Genomic DNA, 23,360 nt, shown 5'->3' with positions numbered 1-23,360 from the left:
AGATATGATAGATATGATAATTTATGGTAAGTATCACGAACACTTCTGCTACATTTATGTATCTATAATGTTCGTACACCTCCCAAGTCACCTTACCCATACAATTGGGTCATGTGAACAGAGGTTGAGGTCTGGGTGATTCACCAACTTTTAACCCTGTCAAGCGACTATCTATCCTACTCTTTTCGTCCTATCTCATCAGATCTACACTGTGAAAGTGTGAAATCATAAAAGACTCACCTCTGTCAAAGTACCACATACTTCAGGATGACATGGGATATAAACACCGTTGACACGAGTATAAGCGGTTTCATATAAATGTTTTAAACGAGCTGCAAGTGGTGGATGTGCGGATGCGCAAACTGATTTTCAACTTATGATATCATAGATCAAAGGGGAAGAACTTACTGTCTGTGACTTGTTTGGCCCAAAGAAAGTAATTCTGTATACGTTTTGGACCCCATCCTACGGGTGGACTTCTACGTATAGATTCTAAGTTGTGCAGTTTACTAAGATTCAGCTCAGATTCTGACCCAAGTGCCAGCTGTAGAAGTCGAACGTAGAATGGCAAGGTAGGCATTTAGTGAGGCACTCAGTGAGGCACTCAGTGACTGATTTGACATAGCGAAGGGAACAGGACTAGAAAGAAGGACAAATGGAGAGAGAGGGCAGGGGAAAGAGCAAGGGACTCACTCTGCTAATTTCACCATCTGAGCTTCTTTAGATCTGAAAGGCGCCGATCGGAGTTGTTCCAATTTTCTCTCCATACCAGAAAGAGAAGTATCGTCTGTACATTCCTACTCGTCAACAAAGTCTAGTGGCTTTGGGGAAAAAGCTCACTTCGACTATACGAGCAACTTGTAAACCGAACATATTCGCCAGTTCCTCTGAATAGTTAGCGACGTTATTCGCCTACTTTAAAGCTGTCATGAGGAGTACATGTGAGAATCGACACGGGAACAGGATAATCGTACTCACCAACAGTCGTGCATGTATCTTCTACCGTATCGTGTAAGATAGCAGCTTGTAGGATTCTTACATCTGTAACACCCGTGCTTGATAACAGGTTTGCAACAGCCTATCAGTCAGTGATTACTCACACACGGCTGACTTCACACCTAATTCCGCCATGAGCAAGGTATGAGCAGACAAAGCAACATGACTGATTGAGCAGGGGGGGATGAGATACGTCTATAAGACTTCCATCGTACTTTTGAGAAACAATTGTTAAGAACAACTCACGATAGGGTGATTGATACTGTTCGTCAGCCTACAGATCCCAGTCATTGCGATACCGGTAATGTTTGTTCTTGAATGCCTTTCGACGACATCAGCCTACCAAGAGCGAGACACTGGTGTAGTTCAATCATCATACATCAGTGAGTAGATAGAAGGGTGAAAATGGCACCAGATGACATAGATTCCCCCAAGTATCTATGGAGGAACAGTTGAAAGATATCAAAAAGTCTAGAACAGAAAAACTCAACAACCATCGAGAGGAAACTCCAAAACAATTCGAAAGAAAACTCACTATGGTGTCTGATCAACATCTTTCCTTCTCTGACATTGATGTTTCCTAGCTGCGAAATCTATAGTCCTCATTAAAACCATACAATCCGGTTCTTTACCTTTCCCTCCCATTCCTCCTAATCCACCATTTCCCACACTCATACCAAATCCTAAGTCATTTCCGAACCCTCTTCCACCTTCATCCCCATCACCATGTCCATGTCTATGTAACTCATCAGATGTATGCATCCTAGGTGAAAGTGGAGGAGAAGGTGTTAAAGTTACAGGTCTGGGAGTTCTTGATCCTTCTGAACCTTCTAAATGTTCTAAATTTTCTAAATGTTTAGATCCCTCTGATTTGTTTGCGTATTCCGGTTGAAATAAGTAACTTGGAAGATGAGGTGATTTCGAACGTGTGGAAAAAGGAGTAGGTACTTGAAGTGCTGTAGGAGACATATTTGATTCTTTTTGATATCAATGGTTGAGGTTCCTTTGTGAGGTGTGGATATACGAATCCCTTTCTTCTGATATGACGGAAGACGCCCTTGATTCCGAGGAAGGAGTCAGAAGTTTGGTTCTCGATTATGGGATGATGAAGTTCGGGTTTGGTGCGTATACCCGGTGAAACTCGGTTGATCAAGTATGTTCCCGGTATACCTTGAGGATTGAAACGTGTGTGTCAAATGTCGACTGCCAAGATTACGTTTGAAGAAGAAAAGCCGTCACACTTCGACACGTTGTATCTGAGAAGACGAGAAGAGTTCAGGTGTGACTTCCCAAGTTGCTCTTAAAATATGAAGTAGGGCTGAATGGAAAAGCCGAATGAAATGATCGTCTGTTCAATTAAAGATTGGCGAACTGATGCTCAATGTGGGGAGGATGGCCAGTGGTTGAATGTATCTGATGAAAGAGAGGAAAGTGAAGACCAGGACTGAGAGGATGGTAGGGGCGATGTGGTCGTGTGAGGTTGAGGGGCGATGATGGTCAAAGGAGGGTGAAGATGGAGCGAATTAATATGATTGATGACCCAGCAGCTTCCCCTGGGCCGAACCGTCTCGGATCTGATGCTAGTTGCGGCTATCGAGAGAGATACTGGTGACCTATTGTTCAGGACTACCAGCACGAACAGACGAATATAGACTGAGTATGTTGTATGTTGAACTGGTATGAAGATAAAGTGGGAGAAAGAGCAATTGTCGAAGTTGAGCAGAGCTGAAGCACGCTTTCGGGAAGATTCATCCGAGCTCGATCGCGACGACGACGATGGATAACATGCATGTTCGTGTTTACTTTTACACATGATTCAAATGTCTCATAACTTACCTTACACAATAGCATGTACCGATCCCACTTAGACATCAAATGCCTCCGACCTCCATCCTTCCGTCCTGCTCGCCCTTCTTTGCTCTTCTTTCACCCTAGCACTCAAGTTTGACCCTTCCGCCTTGGCCTTGTCGGCCCCTCCCTTGGCCGTCTTCTTGAATTGATCCGCCGACCCGACGGCACGCTTAGCTTGACCTTGGAGTTGAGCAGCTTGAGATTTGAGCTTCTGTCTCTGGGGATTACGGAGATGGGGGGCGGGTTTGTCGGGGAACAACTGACAGTCAGTTTCGCCTTGCCCTTCATCCGAATCCCGACAACTGATCAAACACTGGAGTTGAAACTGTGAATGCGTACAAGGGGGAGGGAAAGACAACATTGAACTCACCTCCTCGTCCACCCCAATATGGAGCAAGTACTCTCCATGTCTACCATACTTGACCACTCCCTTTGATCCCACCTTCACAGGCCCCGTTCTCTGTTGAGGGAATATCGAATCGCTCACTACCGCCCGGATGAAATTACCTGGGGTAGGTTTCGCGTTGGTCGCCGCTATGGCTCTTTGTTGAAGAGCGAACGTCTGGAAGTCCAGATTCCTGAGATACTCGGCGATTTGTTCCTCGAGAGCACTAGTCAAATTACGTTTGACGACAGCGCGCAACAACGGAGACGCGAACCACGTCGCGATCCAATGATAGTTCTTGGAGATGGAGAATTCGAAGCCGCTCATATCAACTTGTACGGTCTTGACGGTGAAGAAAGACTCGCGATCTTCTTCGTCTGCATTCTCGAGAGTGACGTCGAAAGAAATACCTTTGGGACCGAATTTGAGCGACAGGATGCCAGAGTCCTGGAATGGCATGAAACCAGTCTTCTTGTGAGCCCAGAAGGCGATGTTGTTTGCTTCAAAGTGCAGTCCTTCGACCCGAAGACGGACCGTACCATCATACTCAGATGCATCTGCCGATCAGCGCTGACTTCCTCTGACATCCACAAATGACCCCGACTGGCGAATATGTCCTGGGCTGTGACGCAAGGGGGGTACCCCCGGGAGGGGGGGGGGGAGGGGGGGGGGAGGGGAAGCGGTACTCACACGTAGCGTAACCTTGAGTGAACCGGATGTCGTTGTGTTGGACGAAGCGGATCGAATCCGGAATGAACGATGCTGACTCCAGGTTGAAATCATCAATGACCAGATCGATATCCTCCGATTTGAACTCCACTCTTGGTACGGGGAGTTCCTTGACAAGTCCCACAAGTCTTGGCAGGATGACATCCGCAAAATCGCGGTACAAACCTTTGCCCTCGACTTTGAGACTGTTCAGACCAATCTGCCCGGCAGTCAAGAGGGTGTCTCCCAGATTCTCGATAGCCTGAACCAATCGATTGGTAGCCTGATCGTTTGTGACACCGTTGACGAGCTCTTCGAGCTGCTTCTGCAGTTCTCCCGCATCAGCCTTCCAGGTGGGGTTTTCGGCGATGAGGGATTGCCCGTCGTCGTAGAGTGCGACGGCTTTGCGATACGCGGCTCTTGATGCGACGTATCCAGGTTGATACAGTATACGATGGACATACGAGTCGAGCTCTTTGAAGTATGCTGAGAGTTTGTCGTCGTTTTTCACATCTTCGCCTGCTTTTTGTGCGGCAGAGATGAGATCATCGATCGATTTGCCCGACACTTTCTCCACGAACGCTTTCAGGTCTCGACCGGCTTGTTGAACTTTTTCATCTTCGTCACTGATTTCAGACTTGTCCGCAGTCTCTTTGACGGCATCTTCCGCCTTGTGTGAGTACTTCTTGAAGAGGTTCACGATGGCGGTGATTGCCCTTCTGTATTCTGGATCGGATTGCGCCTGAGTCACAACCTAGATATCAGCGTCGACCCATTGCGCCATGTGGCTGAGCCTACCTGTTGAAGACGCTGGATAAGTTTGTCCCTAGCTTCTTCACCTTCTGGAAGCTTCTCATCCGCATACTCCTTCAATCTTTCGACCTCGTCCCAGATGGACTCCCGCGCCTCACCTTGGAGTTTACCGCTTTTGAGACCTTTAGCAGTCTGCTTACCTTTCTTCTCCAACCCCTTGAAGTCGATACCTTCTTGGCGTTCCTGTTCACTAGGTCGTGTCTTGTCCGCTGCCTTTTGAGCTTGTTCGGCAGCTACGGAAGCCGCATCCGCCAACACATCTCTGGTGAGGAGGATGACTTGTGAGCCCAGCTGACGGAAAGCGTCGTTGGTGACGACGAGTTTAGCAATGGTCCTGGCGCTTTCAATGGCTCTTTGGGCGTCTTTACTGAGCTCTTTTTGAGATGGAATGGAGGGATTCTTCAAGTCGACGTCGACTTCGGCACTCGAAGCGTTGTACTGCACATCAGCATAGGTCTCCGAAGCTACGACGATGTTAGCGGAGAGGTCATTAGTGTCCGAAACAAGAGTCATTGTCAGTGGAGGGAAGATGACTGACGAAAAAGTTCTGAATCAGATTTTCCTTGTTTTTCTCCTCTCCCCAAGATTTAACAGCCCTTAAAACTTCTTTCAAATTTTCTAACACTCTCTGTCCTTCCTGTCCAAGACGAGCGGTACGGCTGTTAGGTCCGCCTGTAGGTTTGAGAGTGTCGCTTTCAATGACGATCTCAAGTAGTTCGGATATTTGTTCTTGGGATCTGGTCATTAGTCATGTTTCTTCATTCCACTCCAGTGTGCCACCCTCTATAGTGTGCAGACCGCTGAGTGGCGATTTTAAGAGGCGAAGGAGAGCGGAAGATGGGAGGGAGATGGAGAGAGAGAGAGAGAGAGCGATGATAACACTCACGGTAGTTTACCAGCTACGAGAGCTCCGGATACTTGAGCGAATTTGATTTTCTGTCCTTCAGTTGGCATATTCGCAGATACCTCTCGTCGTAAGGAAGAAGGATTGGGAGGGTTATGACCGTTGACGGTTCCAGATAATAATGGCTGGCGTTCGGTTGGTGTTGACATACTGCTTGGATTTCGACTGAGTGGGATACGAGAAAGAACGGTGTCGATGATAGAAGTAGTGACGAAGGACATGATGAGCTGCGAGATGAGAGGATGACGGTGTGGGGTGAGAAAGGAGAGTGGGGGTTATGACGTAGGCGGGGGATCGGGGGAGGAGGAGAAGGGTGTCGCCATCGATGTTGGTTTTCTTGGCTATTTTCTCATAGGCCTACTCTCTCATATCCTCCCCCACCCTGCTACCGGCCTACCTACTGCCTGTTTGTGGCTGTGTAGGGTGTGTGTTACACGATACTATGAAGTTTCTCAAATGCCGTGAGTTGTGTAGGATTATGACTTCAGCGTCACAATTGCGCACATTCCTACAGGACCTCTCACCCAAGGGCGGGGCTCCACCCTAACTCCAAAGGGCAAAAGTCACGTCCCCATTCAAAACCTTTTTGCTCATGATCCCATTATGCCACCTACTCGTCGTACCTACGGATACTCATCCTCTCCCATGATCACACTTTCCCACGGCTCTAGGGCGGATCGAACTGCCGTACCCGTCTCCGCTATATCCACTGTACCCACCATCATATGTTCCCCCTTCCGACCCAGAAGTATATTCTCAAAAGTTACTTCTTCGGAACCTCGACATCCCATCGAGAAATCTGAAGCGCGTCAATCGTCGGTCATCCGGTCACAGCCAATTATCACGATTCAAGATTCACTAAGGTGGTTCGAGAACGGATTGGCCTCGTTGGCTCGTTGGGGATAATTCGAAGGGTGATTGAGATGTCTTTCGGACCGAGATTCCGCGCTTACTCGGTAGCCATGAATTCACGTAGAACAATCTTGGCAATGGTGAGTCAGTCCTGGACGATCAGATGTTCATCTTTGATTAGACACGATCATGATTTTCTCATTTTGGACCTGACAATCTTTCACGGTCCGACATGCAACATGCAACATTCAGTCATTCACCATGAATGATGCCGATAATTGATGCATGAAGTATCTCGAACATGTCTGACAAGATGGACAAGGTGGATCACTCTGAGAATCGATCTCATGTACGTTCTGACTTCTTTTGAGATGTCTGACAAATTGACCTTCTCATCGGACAAACGGGATTCGAATTTGTCGTACATGCTAGTATGCACATTTTGCCCTCCCTCGACTTCGTACAACGAGGTGCATGTTGCATGTGGCAGGTGTGGTCAATGTACGGTATGAGCATGGTGGCCAGTGGCTTGAGAAAAAGGATAGACGAAGAATTGATATCGTTCCCACATTCCAGGGGCCAGGGGCCAGGGGCTATGGAGACCAGGAACCAAACGTGACATCATCAATCATCATACCGTACGAAACACTTTCCAAAACCTCAGATGCTTGAAACCGTTCTACCCCTGTGATCTAGCAACTAGCCACTAGTTAAGCAAGTAACAAACTCACCACTTCACCAGCTGGCAAGCTTGACACTAGTAAACTGCTTACTCGCGTATGTACTAAAAATTACCACCTTTTCCACTTCGCTAAAAATGACGCGTTACGACATCCAGTCGGCCAGTCGGATCATTCCCCCACACCATACCACCCCACCTCGTGCTTACCCCTGTCGCCTCGCTAAGTTACTGAACTCATCACTATCACTTCACCAATCTCCGGCGAGTTGAACCGGTTATCCTCATCGTAACCGGGGAAGGTAAAGGTCAAACAAAAGCTTCTGAATCATGACTCAAGACCGGGTTTATCGGATTGAACGCATCATGTACTGTATCAGCTTGATCTTCATCAGAAGCTTTTTTAAATCCATGCTTCTTTTTTAGATCCTTGTACATCCGAGGGGGAGAAGTACATGTACGCATCGGAATAGCGGTTTTTTTGATGTATGTAGTTTACTCCGTACTCCGTATGATGAAGGAGGTGCATGGGTGCCGGGTGCACGGTTCCACGGATATATAAAGCTTGAAACGTTGAAATGCTTTCCTTTGAATTCTTGAATTCTGAACTCCCTTTCGATTATTATTTTCTCAACCTTCATCATACCAAAGTTGAATATTCTCTCTATCATATACAAAAGATCATTTTACCTCCATACATCTCACATATCACTATCGACCTCAAACTCGAGATCATCTCATCAGATTGGTTTTGAGGTTGAAGGAGTTCAACTAGTTTTGGAAAGGTATTCTAGACCTACGGAAAGTGGCAATTCCCATCCAATCAACTTGTGAGTGATTCTCCAAAGTATTTGAAAGATGAAGATTGGTACTTGATGATTTTATGGGATGATGAGAATGACGTGAATGATTTGATATCAAAAGATGATCATTATATTGTGAAAGAAAGGAATACTAATAGGATAGTCCACAATGTCTACAATGATCACCTGCTTCACGAAAATGGGACAGAACAAGAGTAGACCAGGAGATACGAGTTACCCTAAACCTCCACCTGTTCAACCTATGACACCTGCTAGTCCGACAGGACCAAGAGGGTTTCGTATGGGTTAAGGAATGGAATAACGAGCATAAATTGTGAGTTGGGAAAACGTTTCTTGACAACATCCCTCTTTCGTACCTACAAACCACACTCATCTTCCTATTCTCTTATTCTCCTAAGCTCGTCATGGGAAGAATTGTGACAGGTCGTGATGCATCGAACGGTTCATCTGTCGTGGCTCCGGGATAGCAGAGGGTTGGTGAAGAAGAATGAACGTTCTCATTGATAAGACGGAATAGCCAAATGCGGGTATCGGGCTGATGAAAAAAGTTTCAACATCTCACAATGTACATACCCTTGCCAACAAACAACTGTATCCATAGTCCTCCACGAACCCCATGACCACCAGCATTACCAGATACCAAGTTTATGACTCTTTTCGCATGTAGCATTACAACACAACACAACACAACACAACACAACAGCAAGGAAAGGATAGGATTGATGGGAGTACGTGTATCTTGAACGCGTGTAGATGGGGAAAAGGAAGATGACACGTTTGGGTGGAGCAAGAAGAACCAAACCGGAAGCTTTTGAGGTGGAGCACAAGAGTAACACTCTGTCAGGCCTATTAAGAATGATGGAGGAACTTGGAATGTAGGGGTATCAAAGTGAAGAATGAAATACAAATCAAAGATTGAGAAAAGAAAGGAAGAAGTGTCAGGAGTTTGGATAACAGGTCATCTCGGGTAGATGATGCATTGGTGCATGTCATTTTGCCTTTGGTTGGATTTTAAGTGAAAAATCGACATGTTGACAACTTTGATGTACAGCCGAAGTGGACAATATGTCGATATCTTATGTTAGTCATTTCTCCAATACCAACTCCACATTTTCTCTATCTCATCAGATATGAAGGTCCAAGAATCAAGTAGAGGATTCAAATGGTGGAAACTCAGACTGTATGTAGCATGAGAACGAAACTGAATTTACTCACCAGGTCCAACCCTACCCGTCAAACTACCCTCCACTATCCCACCGCTAGTCTCTATCAAAAATTCTTTCTTACCTTTCCATTTCTGCTTCAAATTCTTGGCTGCCGTATGTAAACCATCACCTGTGATATTATCCAACATGACAATATTGGCCCCTGCGGAGATGGCCTCGTCTGCTTCGGCTTCATCCTGACATTCTACATTGACCAAGAGGGAGAAGCCGGCCACACGACGGACGGCAGTGATTGCATTTGTTATGGAGCCTAATCATTAACATCTACACTTTATACCGAACGTCCTCTCAGAGGTCGCACACGACGCCAGTGACCTCGTTTGCGACATGGAGATAGAATTGACGTGGTGTATACTGCGTTGAAATATATGTTGCAGGGGAAATAGTCGGAGCAGAAATTGAAAGAGCAAGGGGAAGAGGAAGAGGGGGACGGGGAGCAGGGAAAATGTGAGAGAAATAAGAATGGAAAGTACTGACCCGTGGCCCAAATATGATTATCTTTGAGCATCACCATACTACTCAAATCGTGTCGATGAGGATCTACACCCCCAACCATCATTCCGTACTTTTCTACCAATCGGAATCCAGGTGTGGTCTTGCGAGTACCAGCTACGACACCTTTCCAACCTTCTGCTCTTGCCAAATCACGAAATCTTCGTGATCTATACATCAGGTTTCGTCCCTCAACAACCTAATGGACCATCGAACCCGTCAAGATCGTTCACAAACTCAAAAAGGTTCCCCTCCCAAACAAGAACAGGAACGTATATCCCCCCCGACGTCCCGCTAATGAGTAACGATGTGTTCAAGACAGAGCAGAGGAAAATCATAGAGCATCAACCATGTTTTAAGCGTGGACGAGACTTTGTGATGAGACATGAGATAGGATCGTCCGGAAGAAAAAGACTCCACTCACACAGTCGCTATCCCACTACATCTCGACAAGGTATTAAGAGCTACCCTTTCTCCCAATAACAAATGTCTAGCTTTACCACGTACCAAAGCGACTTTTGTTTTACTATCCGAAGGGATTACTGAACCTTCAGGTAGCAACCATTCGACTCTATCGTCGTCATTCCTTCACCTTGTCTGCTTATGTCAGACTTACGTGCAATCGACATGTTTGAAAATCTGATTGAAGAATGGGACCCCTGCCAATACACCCTACCGAATCAGCTTTCCATTTCTTTCCGTGCAAGCAGATTGTAATTGGTCTCATGAACTGGTTAGTGTAATATGACTCACCCCACTTTTACCCCATAAGATAGCCTCTTGTTCTTCTTCACCAACGACGAAACCTGCCCAATCGAATGACGGAGTATCCTCCGCAAACCATCTCTCGACGTCTGATTTCCACGAGGGAGGTAACAGATGAGCTAAGTTTTGTCCGGGATATAAATCCGTATCGTTCTTTTCGACTTTAGACATGGTTGAGGAGGATGTGTGTGATCAGCGAAGATTGCCGCTCTGAGAATAGTCCCGGAAGGATGCGGCGATCGCCGAATCACCGCCATCGGGACGCCCTCCTTTGAGGGTGGAAACCACTGACTGGAACAAATTTTTACAACTTGCTGATTCGCGTACGCGAAGTGTGTCCCCTCCCTTCCTTTATGCATCATGCATCTTTTGAAAGGAGAGGTGGAAAACCTTTGATAAACTTCATGCTTTTCCTTTACATTTCTGTGTGACACCACTGCCTGTGCATGCCACACATGTCATCCCTTTCCAAATCTCGTCTGTGGAAGGATCTTCCGGCCCACCGGCAGCGACGGCTCTTCATTCCAACCCAAAGAATACCTTTCCGACACACAGACGTTTCCGTGACGTGTCGGCTTTTTATGAAACCTGCGGCTAGGATGCCTGTTCATACTACTATCTCTGATTCATAGTGTATCCATGCCGTCCAACCGTAGGACGTAAGATCCTTAGCCTTTGTTGACACTTTTATCAACAGATCGTTATCACGTACGAAGATGCATCTCTTATCCTAACGTTTGACACTAACATCTTTCACGTTCTTTGTTTTTCCCTTCTGTCACTGGCATTGACAATAATATCTATATTCGAATACCGAACGTTTCCGCGCGTGATTGTCTTATCCTATCATCAAACACCCATCATACCGCACTCCGCGTCTGATTTGACGCGTCTGTTGAGTCGTCTCCAAAGGTCGAACCGTTTGTCTTCGGTGCGGAAAAAGACTTTCAGTGAAGAAGTAAGCACTCAAGGTAAGTCTCTTCAATATTGTCACCTAGCCTTCCTTGTTCTCACTCAATCATCGGCCATCGGAACATCGGAACATAGTACAGGGCAAGGTAAGTTATGAGTCATACTTGCCACATCAGTAGCATCGGGATTCGGGATGTCTATCCGTTACCAAGCAACCAGGATGTTGGTAAGGTGGTCACCTCAGTGGCTTCGGACAAATTGTTGTTTACCTCTTGTTGGTCGTCAAGGACACGTGTTGAGACGTGTAGGCGAGAGAAGAGAATGAAAAATTTAGCAGAGATAGCAGAATAATTGAAAAGAGATGAAGAGCCGAAGAAGATACGGAGTGAAGCGTCGATCATCCGAGACAACCCTCACCATCGTGGCTTTACATCTTTCCCCCCAACGGCCGGAAATCTAGCACACTTTGTGCACAGCTGATCCACCAGTCACAAGGATATATCTTCCGCCACTGACGGGTTCCCCCCACCACCTCTGAGCTATAGAGGAACAGAGCCGGTTGGGTCTAGTCGCCCGCGGTAAAAATCATCCGTGAGTGATAACCCGTCCATCCAGATATATCCCCCTCGGAGCGGCATGATTCCCTCCTACCATATGCTACCCTTGTTGAATCCGCACCTTTCTCACTTTACCGCAGTGCCTCCCCGCGCACGCTACTGGTAGATAGAGTAGTCTACTCTAGGAATGCGTCCACCTGAGCGAAAGAGCAGATCGGTGGCGAACGACTTTCAAACATGTCTGTCTGCCAAGCTAATTACAAAGTCAAAGTCAAAGAAACGCGTTCATTTCTCCCCTCCCCCCAATTTCTGATCGACAAACTTTTCATCTCTCTTTTCTATTCCTATTCTCCTCTTCAACTTTGTTTTGACTCGTTTTACTTGCATAATTTCGATACTCCAACGAGTGGCTTGACGAAGACGATCAATTGCTGCATGACGAATAGAAGACAGTGGAAAGAGAGGGTATTACACATTCAAGACATCAGGGTCTCATCGGTCAGGTCCCTGATTTTCTCGACCACGACGAGGTTTTGACGTAGCACCCCGAAATCTCACCTGCACCCTCCCTTCCTCTGACAACTCTTCGTCTACGACATCCTCACGCCCGGCTTCTTCTCTTCCCCCCATACGATCTGTCCTCTCTCTCATCAGGATACCCAATTCCAGATCGCCCTTGATCAATCAACCCCCACTTCTTTCTTTCACCCCACTTCGTAAATTTGGCACGGTTCATCCTTCAACCCTCTTTCTTCCTCTGCCCCCACCCTGTACGCCGTCTTTTCGTCCTTTTTTTTTCGAGCCGCCGAAACTTTCCTTTTTTCGGGCTTCGTCCTCAAACTTTCAAGTGTTCATCGGCGCTACTTGGGTGACTAATCATCCTTGTCTTAGTTTGGTCGTGTCTGCGCCCCTTCGACCTCACACACTGAACCTCAGCGCTGCGACTCTCGACCAACAAGACCATCTGTCCTGTTGTTATCCGACCTTCTTTTCTGCATCAGTATCGTAATCACCGTAGGGCTTGGAGAAGTGATCACGGAGACGAAGGAAGCTTGGCTTTCAAACATTTGGTAGCATTGGACAGGACTTTGGAAATCATAATTAGTGAGTGACCCCTTCCTGTCATCACAACTCAGAATCCCCTTGGTGTATCTATTGGGCTCCCACTTCCCCGGTCCTTTCTTTTCACTTCGGAGATTGTTGCAAGCTTTCCCTTCTTATATTCACGAAGCATTCTGACTTGCACTTGACGAACAATTGAATGTCACTACGTCACTTCGTAATTTTTGCCTATGATCGAGCCTTGCTTCACTTTGTCCGTTTCCGGTGTCTATCCCCTTCTTCCGGGCCCATCTCTCACTTCATCTTCTATCAACAGAACCTCTCTCCCTGCTTCTGATCCATACTGCGCCGGTCGGTCGGATCCCCTAAAAGTAGGACCTCTTCCGGATCCTCAGCGTCTCCGGACTATCCTTCGGTTCAATTTCTCCCTGCGTTCCGATCTTCCTTCATTTTCGCTGTCACGCAAGGCTCATCACCCATATCTTATGCCCAGTTCCATTCACTATCGCACGACTTCACGCGTCCTTCTGCTCTGAAAGTTGGTGGGTGACCTCGATTTCGCGCCCTGTGAATGTTTCTCCGAGCCTACCTGATGTTGAAGCATAGAACTAAGCTGATACATTTCCAGAAGCATAACCCGCATTGATACGCCCGTAAGCGTCATCTTCTACCACTACCATCTTGCACCCTAGCTCATGTTACCAAGCCCGTCGTCTGCTTCCCTTGACCAAACATTCTTTCGATTTCCTTGATGGACTGTGCACGGGCAATTTGAAACCATCAGCACCCCCGTACCTTTCTCTCCTGGTCGTTCAGCCCAAGTCGGTGAAACGGCCTTCTTCGCGTGAGCATGTTTCTTTTTTCTCCATCCTCTCTTTCGCATCTTCACACATGTCTGTATCCGCCCATTCGTCTGTCTCCTCCGATGACTCTGTTCGCACCATCACCATCCATTCTCGTCGGCGGCCCTCGACGACATCTCTCATGCTTTTGTTCCCTGTTCCGCCTCTATCCTCGTTTGCCACTCTTCCGTACAACTCTGAGGTCCATTCTGACGAGCAGGGTTCGTCCTTGACTGCCTGTGCAGCTGGATTCACCGGTCTGTATTGCTCTCCTTCCGACTCTTTTGAGGAGATGCCATCGGCTTCCTGCATATTTCCTCCTACGCCCACTTCTTCCCTTCCATCTCCTTCACCCAGGGACAGCATTGCCAAACTTGGCTCTTTCCCAATGACCGATTATTTCATCCCAACCAATGCCATCATGCCTCCTTTACAAGCCGATCAATTTGAAAAGATCCTACCGCCTACTCCTCCCAACGGCGACATCCCTCTTACTCTCAACGTCGATCTGAATTCCCCACCTGCTGCAAGTCCCGCGACCATCAACTTTGCCGAGCCCGTGTTACCTGTTCGACCTCGTAAAAACAGGCGTCCCCTCAGCGGCTATCCTCCCCAGAGCGAACCGACGTTTCCTCAAGTACGCAAAGCCACAGATCCGGGACCTATCCGTCCAAGCACGTACGATCTGGATGCTCGACCACAACAGCTTGACGTCGATCTGGACACATACTCATCTACTGAATATGACGGCGAGGATGCCGAAACCGCCAGCCATGAACCCACGCTGAGCTTTGTCACCACTTCGACGATCGACTCGAGCACTCGAACTCCGTCCATCAGCGGCGCGTATGGCTTCGGTACCCCCGATCTGAAGGCGGGTGAGGATGTGAGGATACGAGTGCGACAGAACCCAGGACGAAACACAGCCTATTCTTCAGCCGAATCATCCATGGGCTCCGGAGCCTTTTCCTATCACATGCCAGAATCTCAATTCCACCCTCATCCACCTCCCATGCCCACTCACTTTCCTATCCACGACACCGTTGGATTGGGTATCTCGACCCGCGATGCAAACAAATATCAAGAGATTGCTAGTAGCGTCAGCTCACCAGCCGAGTTTGTCCATCGTCCTTGGCGCCGAGACGTTACCACGCGTCTACGCAGCGGGTCAACCTCATCCACCTCGACGGATACCGCTTCAACTGTGGACTCGCGACATGAGGCTTACAGCTATCAATTTCCCGAACAGCTCTCCTGGCAGTCCGAGTCACCTCATTTGACAGTCGCTGAAGCTGTTGCCATGGTAGATGAGGGCAGGGATGAACGTCTGGACATCGCTCGATTGAAAGCCATGGGAGGAGTTCAAGCGTTGACGACGGAAGTCATCTCCGGCCTTCAAGGGATCACTCATCTTCTTCTCCCGGATTGCGGATCAAGTCTTCTCCCGTGTCTTCCCAGCCTTCTCTACGTGCTTGCTCCCACTCTCGTCGTGGTTGACCTTTCACACAACGATTTGAGCTTCTTGCCGGACGCTTTACAGTTTTGCAAATCCCTCGAAGAGCTCAACATTTCTGGCAATCCCTTGCGAGTCCTCCCTGCATGGATCGGCGGTCTGACGGCTCTTCGGATGCTCGTGGCAGATCAGTGTAGTCTGGGTGGCTTGGTGGCGGACACTCAAAATCTGGAGCGACTCCACACTTTGTGCGGTGAGCATCCTGTCTGTCTGTTTTCCGATTGACCGCTGACGATAGTCCGACGCAACCGTCTTGTGTCCCTTCCATCATGGCTGTGTCTCCTGAAACATCTGGAAACCTTGCGAGTGGACGACAATCCTTTCGTTACCGAATGGCTGCCCATCGTTGCCCCGATTTTGTCGAACCCCCCGGTGGCTAATCTTCCGACGCGCAGCACGTCCGTAAGGCGTTCTGATCACTTCCTTCGTTCGGCCACGTCGATCGCTTCCCTGGCCAGCTCTATGACAGCTAGCTCTATTCATTCCAGAGATGCTGCTTTGTCTACTGAACCATGGCTCAGTCCCTCAAATTCGGCCAATCATTCCATGCACCATCTCGGTCCAATCGCCGAGGACATTGTGCAGCCGCATTCTGCCCCTCTCCCAGCCGAACCAACACATGACGAAGACGAACTGCAACCTCCTCGGGCGGCAGCTTTGACGGGTTCTTCTTCGTACCGCAGTTTGCGCAAGATGCGTTCCGCCGGCTCTCTCTTCGGCAGAGGATCCGTAGCGGAGCCGGCTAAAGCTGGTCCGTCGCGACCTGTCACTCAGGACGGTCGTCCAGGTTCACGATCACAAACGATCAGTGCTGCTGGTCGAGGAGCTTCCATGGCCGACTACTCGGAGGACGAACGTTCCGCATCACCTTTAGCTAGGCCACTTACGAATCAGGAGACTGGGAGCAAGACGAAGTGGGGCTTTTTGCGTAAAATGTCAATGAACAAACTTCGTCAAGACAAGCACTCGGAGAAACACACACTAATCGCTTCTGCCTCTGCGAATCTCAAAAGTATGCCCCCTCTCAGTCATGCCAATTCGGACCCCATCACCACTCTGCCACACCGTCCCGGTATGGCCTCCGCCAAAAGTGTCAACACGTTACCTACCATTAAGACTTCCATATCGGAGATGAACGAATTCGGACGGTTCAAAACATCTGTCTCCGCCTCGACATTACCTCGGAACTTGCCTGCTAGAAATCAGTTGATGAATGACGCCGCGAGCAAACGGGCCAAACGCAGGAGTTTCTTGCCAGTCGATAATGCACCTTCTATCAGCGTCGCCATTCCCTCCACATCACCATTCATGCCCACTCCGCCTGCCTTGGAGTCTTCCGAAACGGCATCGAGCGAGAATGATCGACCCGTCTCCCAATCTCGAGCGTTTGACGATGTGGATGAAGAGACACGATACGTGATGGGATTGGAATCGATCAAATCTTACCTTCGTGACCTGTACGATCTTTCGCGTCCAATCGTTGAGACATACCGAGGTTTCGAAATCATTGACGCTGGATCATCCACTGTATCCGATTTCGGCTCTCCGCCCTCGATCACATCACATGGGTCAGTTGCCCATGTACGACGACGTCGACCCACTTTGGACACGCAGAATTCTGGAGTATCCATTCCCAGTATGCACGAGAGTGATTTGACGACTCCATCAACCGACGACGGCAAGAAGTTCAAAGATGACAAGACGAAACGTGCTCGTGTCATTCGGGAAATATGGGAGACGGAGCGTACCTATGTTCGTGGACTGGGAGAATTAGTACACATTTACGTGAAACCTGCCCAAGCGCCCATCAGCAAGTCTTCCACCGAGACAGTCGTTCCTCTCCCCGAGCGTAAAATAGTCTTTGGTGGTATTGAGAGTATTCTCACCATTCATCGAGATAATCTATTGAGAAGTTTGGAAGCTACTGTCAAGCCTCTGATCGAAGGGCAAGACGATGAAGAAGGACAATTGTCAGCTCACACGGCACATGAAGTCGGTAAAGTCTTTCAAGAGTATATCACCTACATGAAACAATACTCGACTTATATCAATAATTTCGATAATGCTTTGACCAGGATGAAGACATGGACGCAACCTTTATCTGCGCCTAGCACACCTGGGTTTCCTTCAAAGCCCAGTAGTCCACATACAATCGCCTCCGCCGTTGCCGGAGCAGGGATGAGTGCTATCTCTCTTCCTCTCAGCGCAGAAGTTTCACACTCTGGCACTCATATGACACCTGCTCAGAAAAAGCGAGTTCGGTCTTACATGAAGGTAAGTGATCATAACATTCCATATCAAACCACCACTGATGTTCAGCGATGTCGAGCCCATCCCATGCATGCTCAAATCAACCTTGAATCCTACCTGCTCTTACCTATTCAACGAGTCCCACGGTATAAACTTCTCCTCGAAGATCTCGCCATGTGTACTCCTCCTCGTCTTGACGGTCCTCAGGATAAACTCGACGCGGCTTTGCAAGAAATTGCCAATTTGGCTTCTTTGATGAACGAAGAGAAACGAGAGTCTGAATCTCGTTTACGTCTTTTACAATGGCAACAACGTATAACCTCCCGTGGACCTTCTCCATTAGTTCAACCTCATCGAAAACTCATCCTGGACGGTCGTTTGAATCTCATACGATTGATTAAAAAAGGTAGTTCTTTCGTTGAAGTTGATAGTCTTCCCACTACAGATGGAGAACAAACTATCATGCCTTCAAAAGCTGTGGTACCTATCGAACATATCGTTCCGGAACCTATGGAGAGGATCATGGTGTTGATTCTTTGTTCGGACATTTTAGTTTTGGCCAGTCCAAGAGGTGAAGGAGGGGATGTACCAGTTGATTTATTCAACGTTTTGAGAATGGGTACGATGAAGGAACCTGCTAGTATAGTTCAGAATAACATTCTTCGAGTGGTTGATAATAAGGTTAGTACTCCTTTTTCAATCACAAATATCTCTGAAGCTGACTTTCTAGTCTATTTATTATTTCAACGCACCTGGTCAAACGACGACGTTGGAATGGTGTAGAGCCATCAACACTGCGCGGAGAAGATAGATCCCCGGTCTAAGGGGTGTGAAACCCGATAAGAATAAGACATGGCATGAAATGTGACGATGGACTGAACGAAACGGACGATAATGATGATTCGCACGATTTGGAAGATGCGAAAATGCGAAAATGCAAACGAATCGATCTTGACGACACAAATGAACGCCCTCACTAGCGACAAACTTGAGGAAAGGTAATGGGAGTTAAGGAGGAAAGGGAAACTAGGGAGATCTGCATAACGTGTCATGTAACGAATTTGTTCAGAACCAGAACACTGAACACTGAACACGGAAGGGACGAATTTGGGTTTTCAAACGGAAAGATACCCAATCAAATTTAGGATGAAAAGGGATTGAAAAAAAGTATTACGAGTTTGATTTATTTTTTTGGTACTAGTTAAAACAACGTTCCTCGGTCAAAAGACCACGATCAATGGATGAGATGCATCGATGCATATGATGAATTTGTGATTTTTGCATTGACCGATGAGATGCATCTGTGCATATTACAGTATGTCATTGAGTTTTTCATTTTTCACCATTAACCGATAAGATGTAAGGCCTCGGTCAAGAAGTGTGAGCTTGACAGCGAAATGAGATTCAATGACTGAACGTTCTCATGATTATTACGATGTATAATATGCATGAACATGATTTGCACAGTATGAATATCATTCTATGGGTACAATTTTGATTTTGTTTCGTTTTGAGAATATGAGATCTGATCCTGTAAAATGATATTGTTGAAGACATAGCAAGTTAGATTTTGATATTTTTTTTGATTCTTTTCTCATCCCTCTCCTTACGCATGATGATTTCTTCTCAAAGCACTTCTTCTTTCTTACTTTCTCTCTCTCTCACCCACCCACTTTGTTTTGGTTTCACTTGGAACTTCGATTCGTCCAACTTACAAATACAAATCTCTCCTCATATCTTCAAACTTTCAAATCTTTCGAAATCCATATCTTCATATGATTCCACTCACACTGGACCTCATCTTTCCAATTTATTCCAATTATCTTCTTTCGATGAATCCATCCCTCCTGCCTTTCCCCTGCGGACAGTCCTTCTGGAACAAATGAAAAGAAGGAGATCCCTTCATATCCTCGTCACGGGTCCTTCTTGTCCCTCCAACAACCTATCATAATCATCCACTTCATTCACCCATTTCCCATCTTCCAACTCCCCATGTCCTACCAATCCCAATCTCTCCCTTACTCTTTCAACAGCTCTTGGCCAATCCGCCCTCCAAACAAGTACCAAACTCAAGGTACTTGCATATCCCAAAGCTATACTCAACCCTAACCATAAACCTGCGAGACCGAGATCGAACGTGGGATTGAAAGTTAGGAATAAACCTATAGGGAGACCGAAGATGTAATAAGATGTGAGGTTGATCAACGCTCCTGTTGTATGAAGACCGAGGGAACGAAGGACAGAACCGGATGTAGCTGCCATTCCGTCTGCTACCTGATTATCAGTTGTTTTGCTCCGTTTTGATAGCCGTGTATTCAGAGATTATGATATGGGGTTCTCCTTGGGGGTTGGTTCATGATCAACTTCGGATGATATGATATACTGGTCGTGTTTGGTCAGATTCAAATAGACTAGCTTAAAACACAAGAAGGTTCTTTAGAGGAAGAGGTGGAAGGGAATCAAATATGATGAAAGCGTAGGAGAAAGGACTCACCTGGAACAATGCTATATATGGCATGATACGCGCAACCAAATCCACTACCAGAGGATCAGAATTGAATAAGTATCCCCAATTCTTACGGAAAGCCATACAGATTGTACTGCTCCTTAGCATTCCTCTTCACTTCATCTGTAATTCCTTGAGATTCTTCTCGTTGTACTGTGCAAACACCACACTGATCGTATCTGACCATTCCTCATTCATCATTCCGGAAGCTCTGACCAGTCCTCATTCCAGACGCTCTATCCAAATCTGATCCCCATCCGCTGCTCATAGGACAAGAGGGGCGTCGTTCAGGATTGGAAGAGAGGAGGGTGATAGCGACGAAGAGATCAAATGTGATGTGACAGACAAGAAAAAGACACATACCTATTGACCAAAGCAAATGCTATGCTCAAGAATAAACTCGCCCTACTCGCCCACTTAGCTTCCCACCCTCTACCAGCTCCTAGTAGATTCCCACATCTAACCGCAGAGGCGATACCCAGACTCCCTGGAACTTGCCAGAACGTAGAGGCCGTACTGAGTAAAACGGATTGAGCTGCTAATGTCGTCGGGCCGAGTAAAGAAGCTGCGAGAGCGCATGCTTCCCATGCCCACCATTCGGATGATAACTGTTGGTCAGCCTCAATCCCGTCTTCCACTATCCAGCATGCTCTCCGCAATTTCCGACACCTTTCATGTGTGATGAAATGAGATGGCCACAAGGAGGATGGCTCGTGGGACCGTTCGACGACGTGTTATCGACAGGGACGAATCTCACAAAGGGATAAAGTCGAAATGTAAGAGATGAAAAAAGGGACATACCATAATCGTCCCTGCTAAACCTAACGAAGTGACGGTCCCAAGTTTGGAAAACACATGTGTGGATGTAAGAGGATGAAAAGCCTCTCTTGGTCCATAGAACAATACCCAACCAGTCGACAGTGCGAACTAAGTTAATCATCAGCAACGTTTTTCTTCTCTGCATGTAAAATAGGACATACTGTAAGAGTATAACTCAAAGCAGTAGCCAATGCTCCACCCGTAAACCCAAGTCTAAACGGAGCTGGTCCCCAAACCAATAAATAATTGAGCAAAAGGTTGATAGGTGCAGCAATAAACAAAACGTATGTCGGTATGTGCATGAGATTTTGACTTTGAAGATATCTGATATTCAGCTTGTTCAATGGTATAATTGAGAAAAGGAGAATTGGACTAACTTTTTGATGATAACATTACCACCGTAACCTGGGATACCAATAGATAACCATCGTAGGTAAGTTGATGATCGTCTAGCTACATCGGCCTCTGAAAATGAGCGGGCGAGCTTGATATTTCGGAAACAGCCAGGTTTGTCATTTGGGGTGATAGTGAAGGACTAACCTTGACCAAGCATGAGTAAGATACCTTCGATATTCCACCATAGTAGATACATAGGGATCTGAAGGTCAGAACTCCACATTTCTTTTTAGAATGAACGGGACGTACGGTAGAGATGATCATGACGACCGACCTACGTGTCAACTATCTCATTCGGCGACTATGCTTGGGATGCAGCTCACATTCTCTGCGTCCACAAACCAACCCGAGATGGATCAGAAGATGTCCAAGCTGCGGGCAACAAGGTGTCAACTAGTTCACTCAGCGTCTCTAAATGGTTGTGAGGATTTGAACTGCTCACGAGCGGTAGCAAGACCCTGTAAGATGGAAAAGCATGAAACTGATGCTGTCATAGATGCCAATCTACTCATCAGTCATGACCTCTTGACTTCTCATCATGAAGAAATGAAAGAGGGTAGAGTAATTTTCTCACGATGCAGCGGCCAATTCTGTAGTTCCCAAATGCCCAATCGACACCACAGACGCCAATACCAAAGACCATTCTGCTATCTGTGTGAAAAACACAGGAATTGAGCTTCTCAAGATCAAAGGGATCTCAGCCTGATCATTAAATACTTTTCAAGAGACTTCCTTTCGGATTATCTGCAAGAGTCAAAAGTCCCTTGGGAGACTCACCCTTAAAGCCTCTGTCCAAACTCTTACTTCCCTTCCATCATCCCCTACAGGTAATTCTAAATCCTGAGCGTCCAATTCTTCAGCAGGATCAATATCCATTCCACCTCCTACCAAACCTAATCCCATCTTACCACCAAACAATACATCTCCTCCATTTCCTACAAGTTCACGAATGACATCTTCATCTTCATCACCTGAAGAATCTCCTGTACTTGTATATTTTGTACTCGCTCCCATGTTTTCATTCCTGAAAGAGAGGTTGGAGTACGTGGATTCATTTATAATATCCGTCGTTGAGTTTGACCTACTCAACGGTCTCGAGGTGACATTTCTACCACGTAACGTCTCCGGTGACGATACATCATCTTCTTGTTGCTGAGAAACAAAAGTAGGGATACCTCCTTCTGAAGATTCAATACTTGCGCTTTCTCTTATAGGTTGTTTTCTAGGAGGTGTACGAGCTTTAGAACGTGATCTTGATGTTCCAGATTGACCATGATGTGCTGCGGATTTCCTTCTCATACTGAGTGGCGTACTGATGGTCCCATAGGAAAGTCGACTACGATTACTTCTCTCACTCTGTCGTCGTGTTCTGACTCCTTTAGTGAGAGGTGTGTTCTCGTCGACATCTTGTTCATCTTCACCTTCAAATAACAAAGTCTCATCGATTATAGGTTCAGAAGAATTGTTTGGTGGGATTTTGATCAGGGCGTCGGTGGGGAGATTTGAAAGGTTAGAAGAACGATGTTGAATTTGACGTCCATTTTGACCAGAAGGACCGTCTTCAGAATCAGACATTCTTCTTTGGTCTGAATTAGAATGGGCGATGAGATCACCCAATCTGAGATTAAGCGCTGAGCGTCAGTCAGAGTCAAGCTTGAGGCGGACATGCAGTAGATGGAATGGACATGCGGGATGACGTACCGAAAGGAGAAGTGGAGAGGGGGACACTTATCGACGTGGAGTGTGGGAAGTTTGACATGATGTGATAAAAAGAAGTTTCTCAAATTAGGGATTAGGGGGTACCGAAAGAAGAGTACGATGATGGGATTACAAGTTGAGTGAGTGGGGAGGATAAGAGGGGATAAAGATGTCAAGAGATGTATGATGGGAAAGATCAACAGATGAGATCATATGGAAAATCTTTTCTTCCAACCGAAGAGGCAAACTTGTCAAAGTGGAGCTCCGCTTTCTACGGCCACATACTGTACATTCCTAGATTCCAATAACG

General features: G+C 46.9%; 6 protein-coding genes across 6 annotated transcripts; 2 read left to right on the top strand and 4 right to left on the bottom strand.

The window, feature by feature from the left end:
• Positions 1-32: 32 nt before the first annotated feature.
• TREMEDRAFT_56223 (uncharacterized protein) lies at positions 33-1,673 on the bottom strand. Its single transcript, XM_007001034.1, has 8 exons — positions 1,532-1,673; positions 1,243-1,258; positions 979-1,078; positions 841-887; positions 694-797; positions 409-509; positions 241-362; positions 33-190 (listed from the first exon to the last, which is right to left on the bottom strand). The coding sequence occupies exons 1-8, from the start codon at positions 1,639-1,641 to the stop codon at positions 110-112; spliced, it is 681 nt and encodes a 226-aa protein (XP_007001096.1). The 5' UTR covers positions 1,642-1,673; the 3' UTR covers positions 33-109.
• A 1,187-nt stretch (positions 1,674-2,860) lies between these two features.
• Positions 2,861-5,878, bottom strand: TREMEDRAFT_59695 (uncharacterized protein; the record flags this gene model as incomplete). Its single annotated transcript, XM_007001721.1, has 6 exons — positions 2,861-3,106; positions 3,218-3,789; positions 3,923-4,694; positions 4,739-5,191; positions 5,292-5,490; positions 5,640-5,878. The coding sequence occupies 6 exons, from the start codon at positions 5,876-5,878 to the stop codon at positions 2,861-2,863; spliced, it is 2,481 nt and encodes an 826-aa protein (XP_007001783.1).
• Positions 5,879-6,260: 382 nt separating this feature from the next.
• TREMEDRAFT_59694 (uncharacterized protein) lies at positions 6,261-7,128 on the top strand (the record flags this gene model as incomplete). Its single annotated transcript, XM_007001720.1, has 3 exons — positions 6,261-6,472; positions 6,511-6,649; positions 7,000-7,128. 3 exons carry the CDS (start codon positions 6,261-6,263, stop codon positions 7,126-7,128), a joined length of 480 nt encoding a protein of 159 aa, XP_007001782.1.
• Positions 7,129-9,001: 1,873 nt separating this feature from the next.
• On the bottom strand, positions 9,002-10,666 carry TREMEDRAFT_24594 (uncharacterized protein; the record flags this gene model as incomplete). Its single annotated transcript, XM_007000458.1, has 6 exons — positions 9,002-9,087; positions 9,228-9,488; positions 9,716-9,900; positions 10,155-10,301; positions 10,347-10,402; positions 10,484-10,666. The coding sequence occupies 6 exons, from the start codon at positions 10,664-10,666 to the stop codon at positions 9,002-9,004; spliced, it is 918 nt and encodes a 305-aa protein (XP_007000520.1).
• Positions 10,667-14,289: 3,623 nt separating this feature from the next.
• Positions 14,290-18,442, top strand: TREMEDRAFT_25033 (uncharacterized protein; the record flags this gene model as incomplete). The annotated part of the gene is made up of 5 exons (XM_007000510.1): positions 14,290-15,249; positions 15,409-15,574; positions 15,620-17,655; positions 17,701-18,312; positions 18,362-18,442. 5 exons carry the CDS (start codon positions 14,290-14,292, stop codon positions 18,440-18,442), a joined length of 3,855 nt encoding a protein of 1,284 aa, XP_007000572.1.
• A 622-nt stretch (positions 18,443-19,064) lies between these two features.
• TREMEDRAFT_73089 (uncharacterized protein) lies at positions 19,065-23,231 on the bottom strand. The gene is made up of 13 exons (XM_007002153.1): positions 23,054-23,231; positions 22,130-22,983; positions 21,927-22,054; positions 21,795-21,856; positions 21,676-21,745; positions 21,602-21,626; positions 21,497-21,554; positions 21,334-21,421; positions 21,118-21,280; positions 20,939-21,064; positions 20,501-20,745; positions 20,126-20,231; positions 19,065-19,905 (listed from the first exon to the last, which is right to left on the bottom strand). The coding sequence occupies exons 1-13, from the start codon at positions 23,109-23,111 to the stop codon at positions 19,534-19,536; spliced, it is 2,355 nt and encodes a 784-aa protein (XP_007002215.1). The 5' UTR covers positions 23,112-23,231; the 3' UTR covers positions 19,065-19,533.
• Between the last annotated feature and the right edge of the window lie 129 nt (positions 23,232-23,360).

This window comes from Tremella mesenterica, assembly GCF_000271645.1.
Source record: "Tremella mesenterica DSM 1558 unplaced genomic scaffold TREMEscaffold_1, whole genome shotgun sequence".
NCBI classification, from domain to species: Eukaryota; Fungi; Basidiomycota; class Tremellomycetes; order Tremellales; family Tremellaceae; genus Tremella; species Tremella mesenterica.
The sequence above is the reverse complement of the archived record's forward strand: the minus strand, read 5'-3'. Positions and strand labels throughout refer to the sequence as shown.

Excerpts from the sequence above, each read along its gene's own strand:
- TREMEDRAFT_56223 (XM_007001034.1), bottom strand. The coding sequence starts at position 1,641 with ATGGGAGGGAAAGGTAAAGAACCGGATTGTATGGTTTTAATGAGGACT. Across the intron at positions 510-693 it reads CAGATGGTGAAATTAGCAGA|TAAACTGCACAACTTAGAAT; the intron begins GTGAGTCCCTTG and ends GCTGAATCTTAG. Across the intron at positions 363-408 it reads GGCCAAACAAGTCACAGACA|TTTGCGCATCCGCACATCCA; the intron begins GTAAGTTCTTCC and ends GTTGAAAATCAG.
- TREMEDRAFT_73089 (XM_007002153.1), bottom strand. The coding sequence starts at position 23,111 with ATGTCAAACTTCCCACACTCCACGTCGATAAGTGTCCCCCTCTCCACT. Across the intron at positions 21,857-21,926 it reads ACAGAATTGGCCGCTGCATC|ATTGGCATCTATGACAGCAT; the intron begins GTGAGAAAATTA and ends ACTGATGAGTAG. Across the intron at positions 20,746-20,938 it reads GTTTAGCAGGGACGATTATG|TTATCATCCGAATGGTGGGC; the intron begins GTATGTCCCTTT and ends GCTGACCAACAG.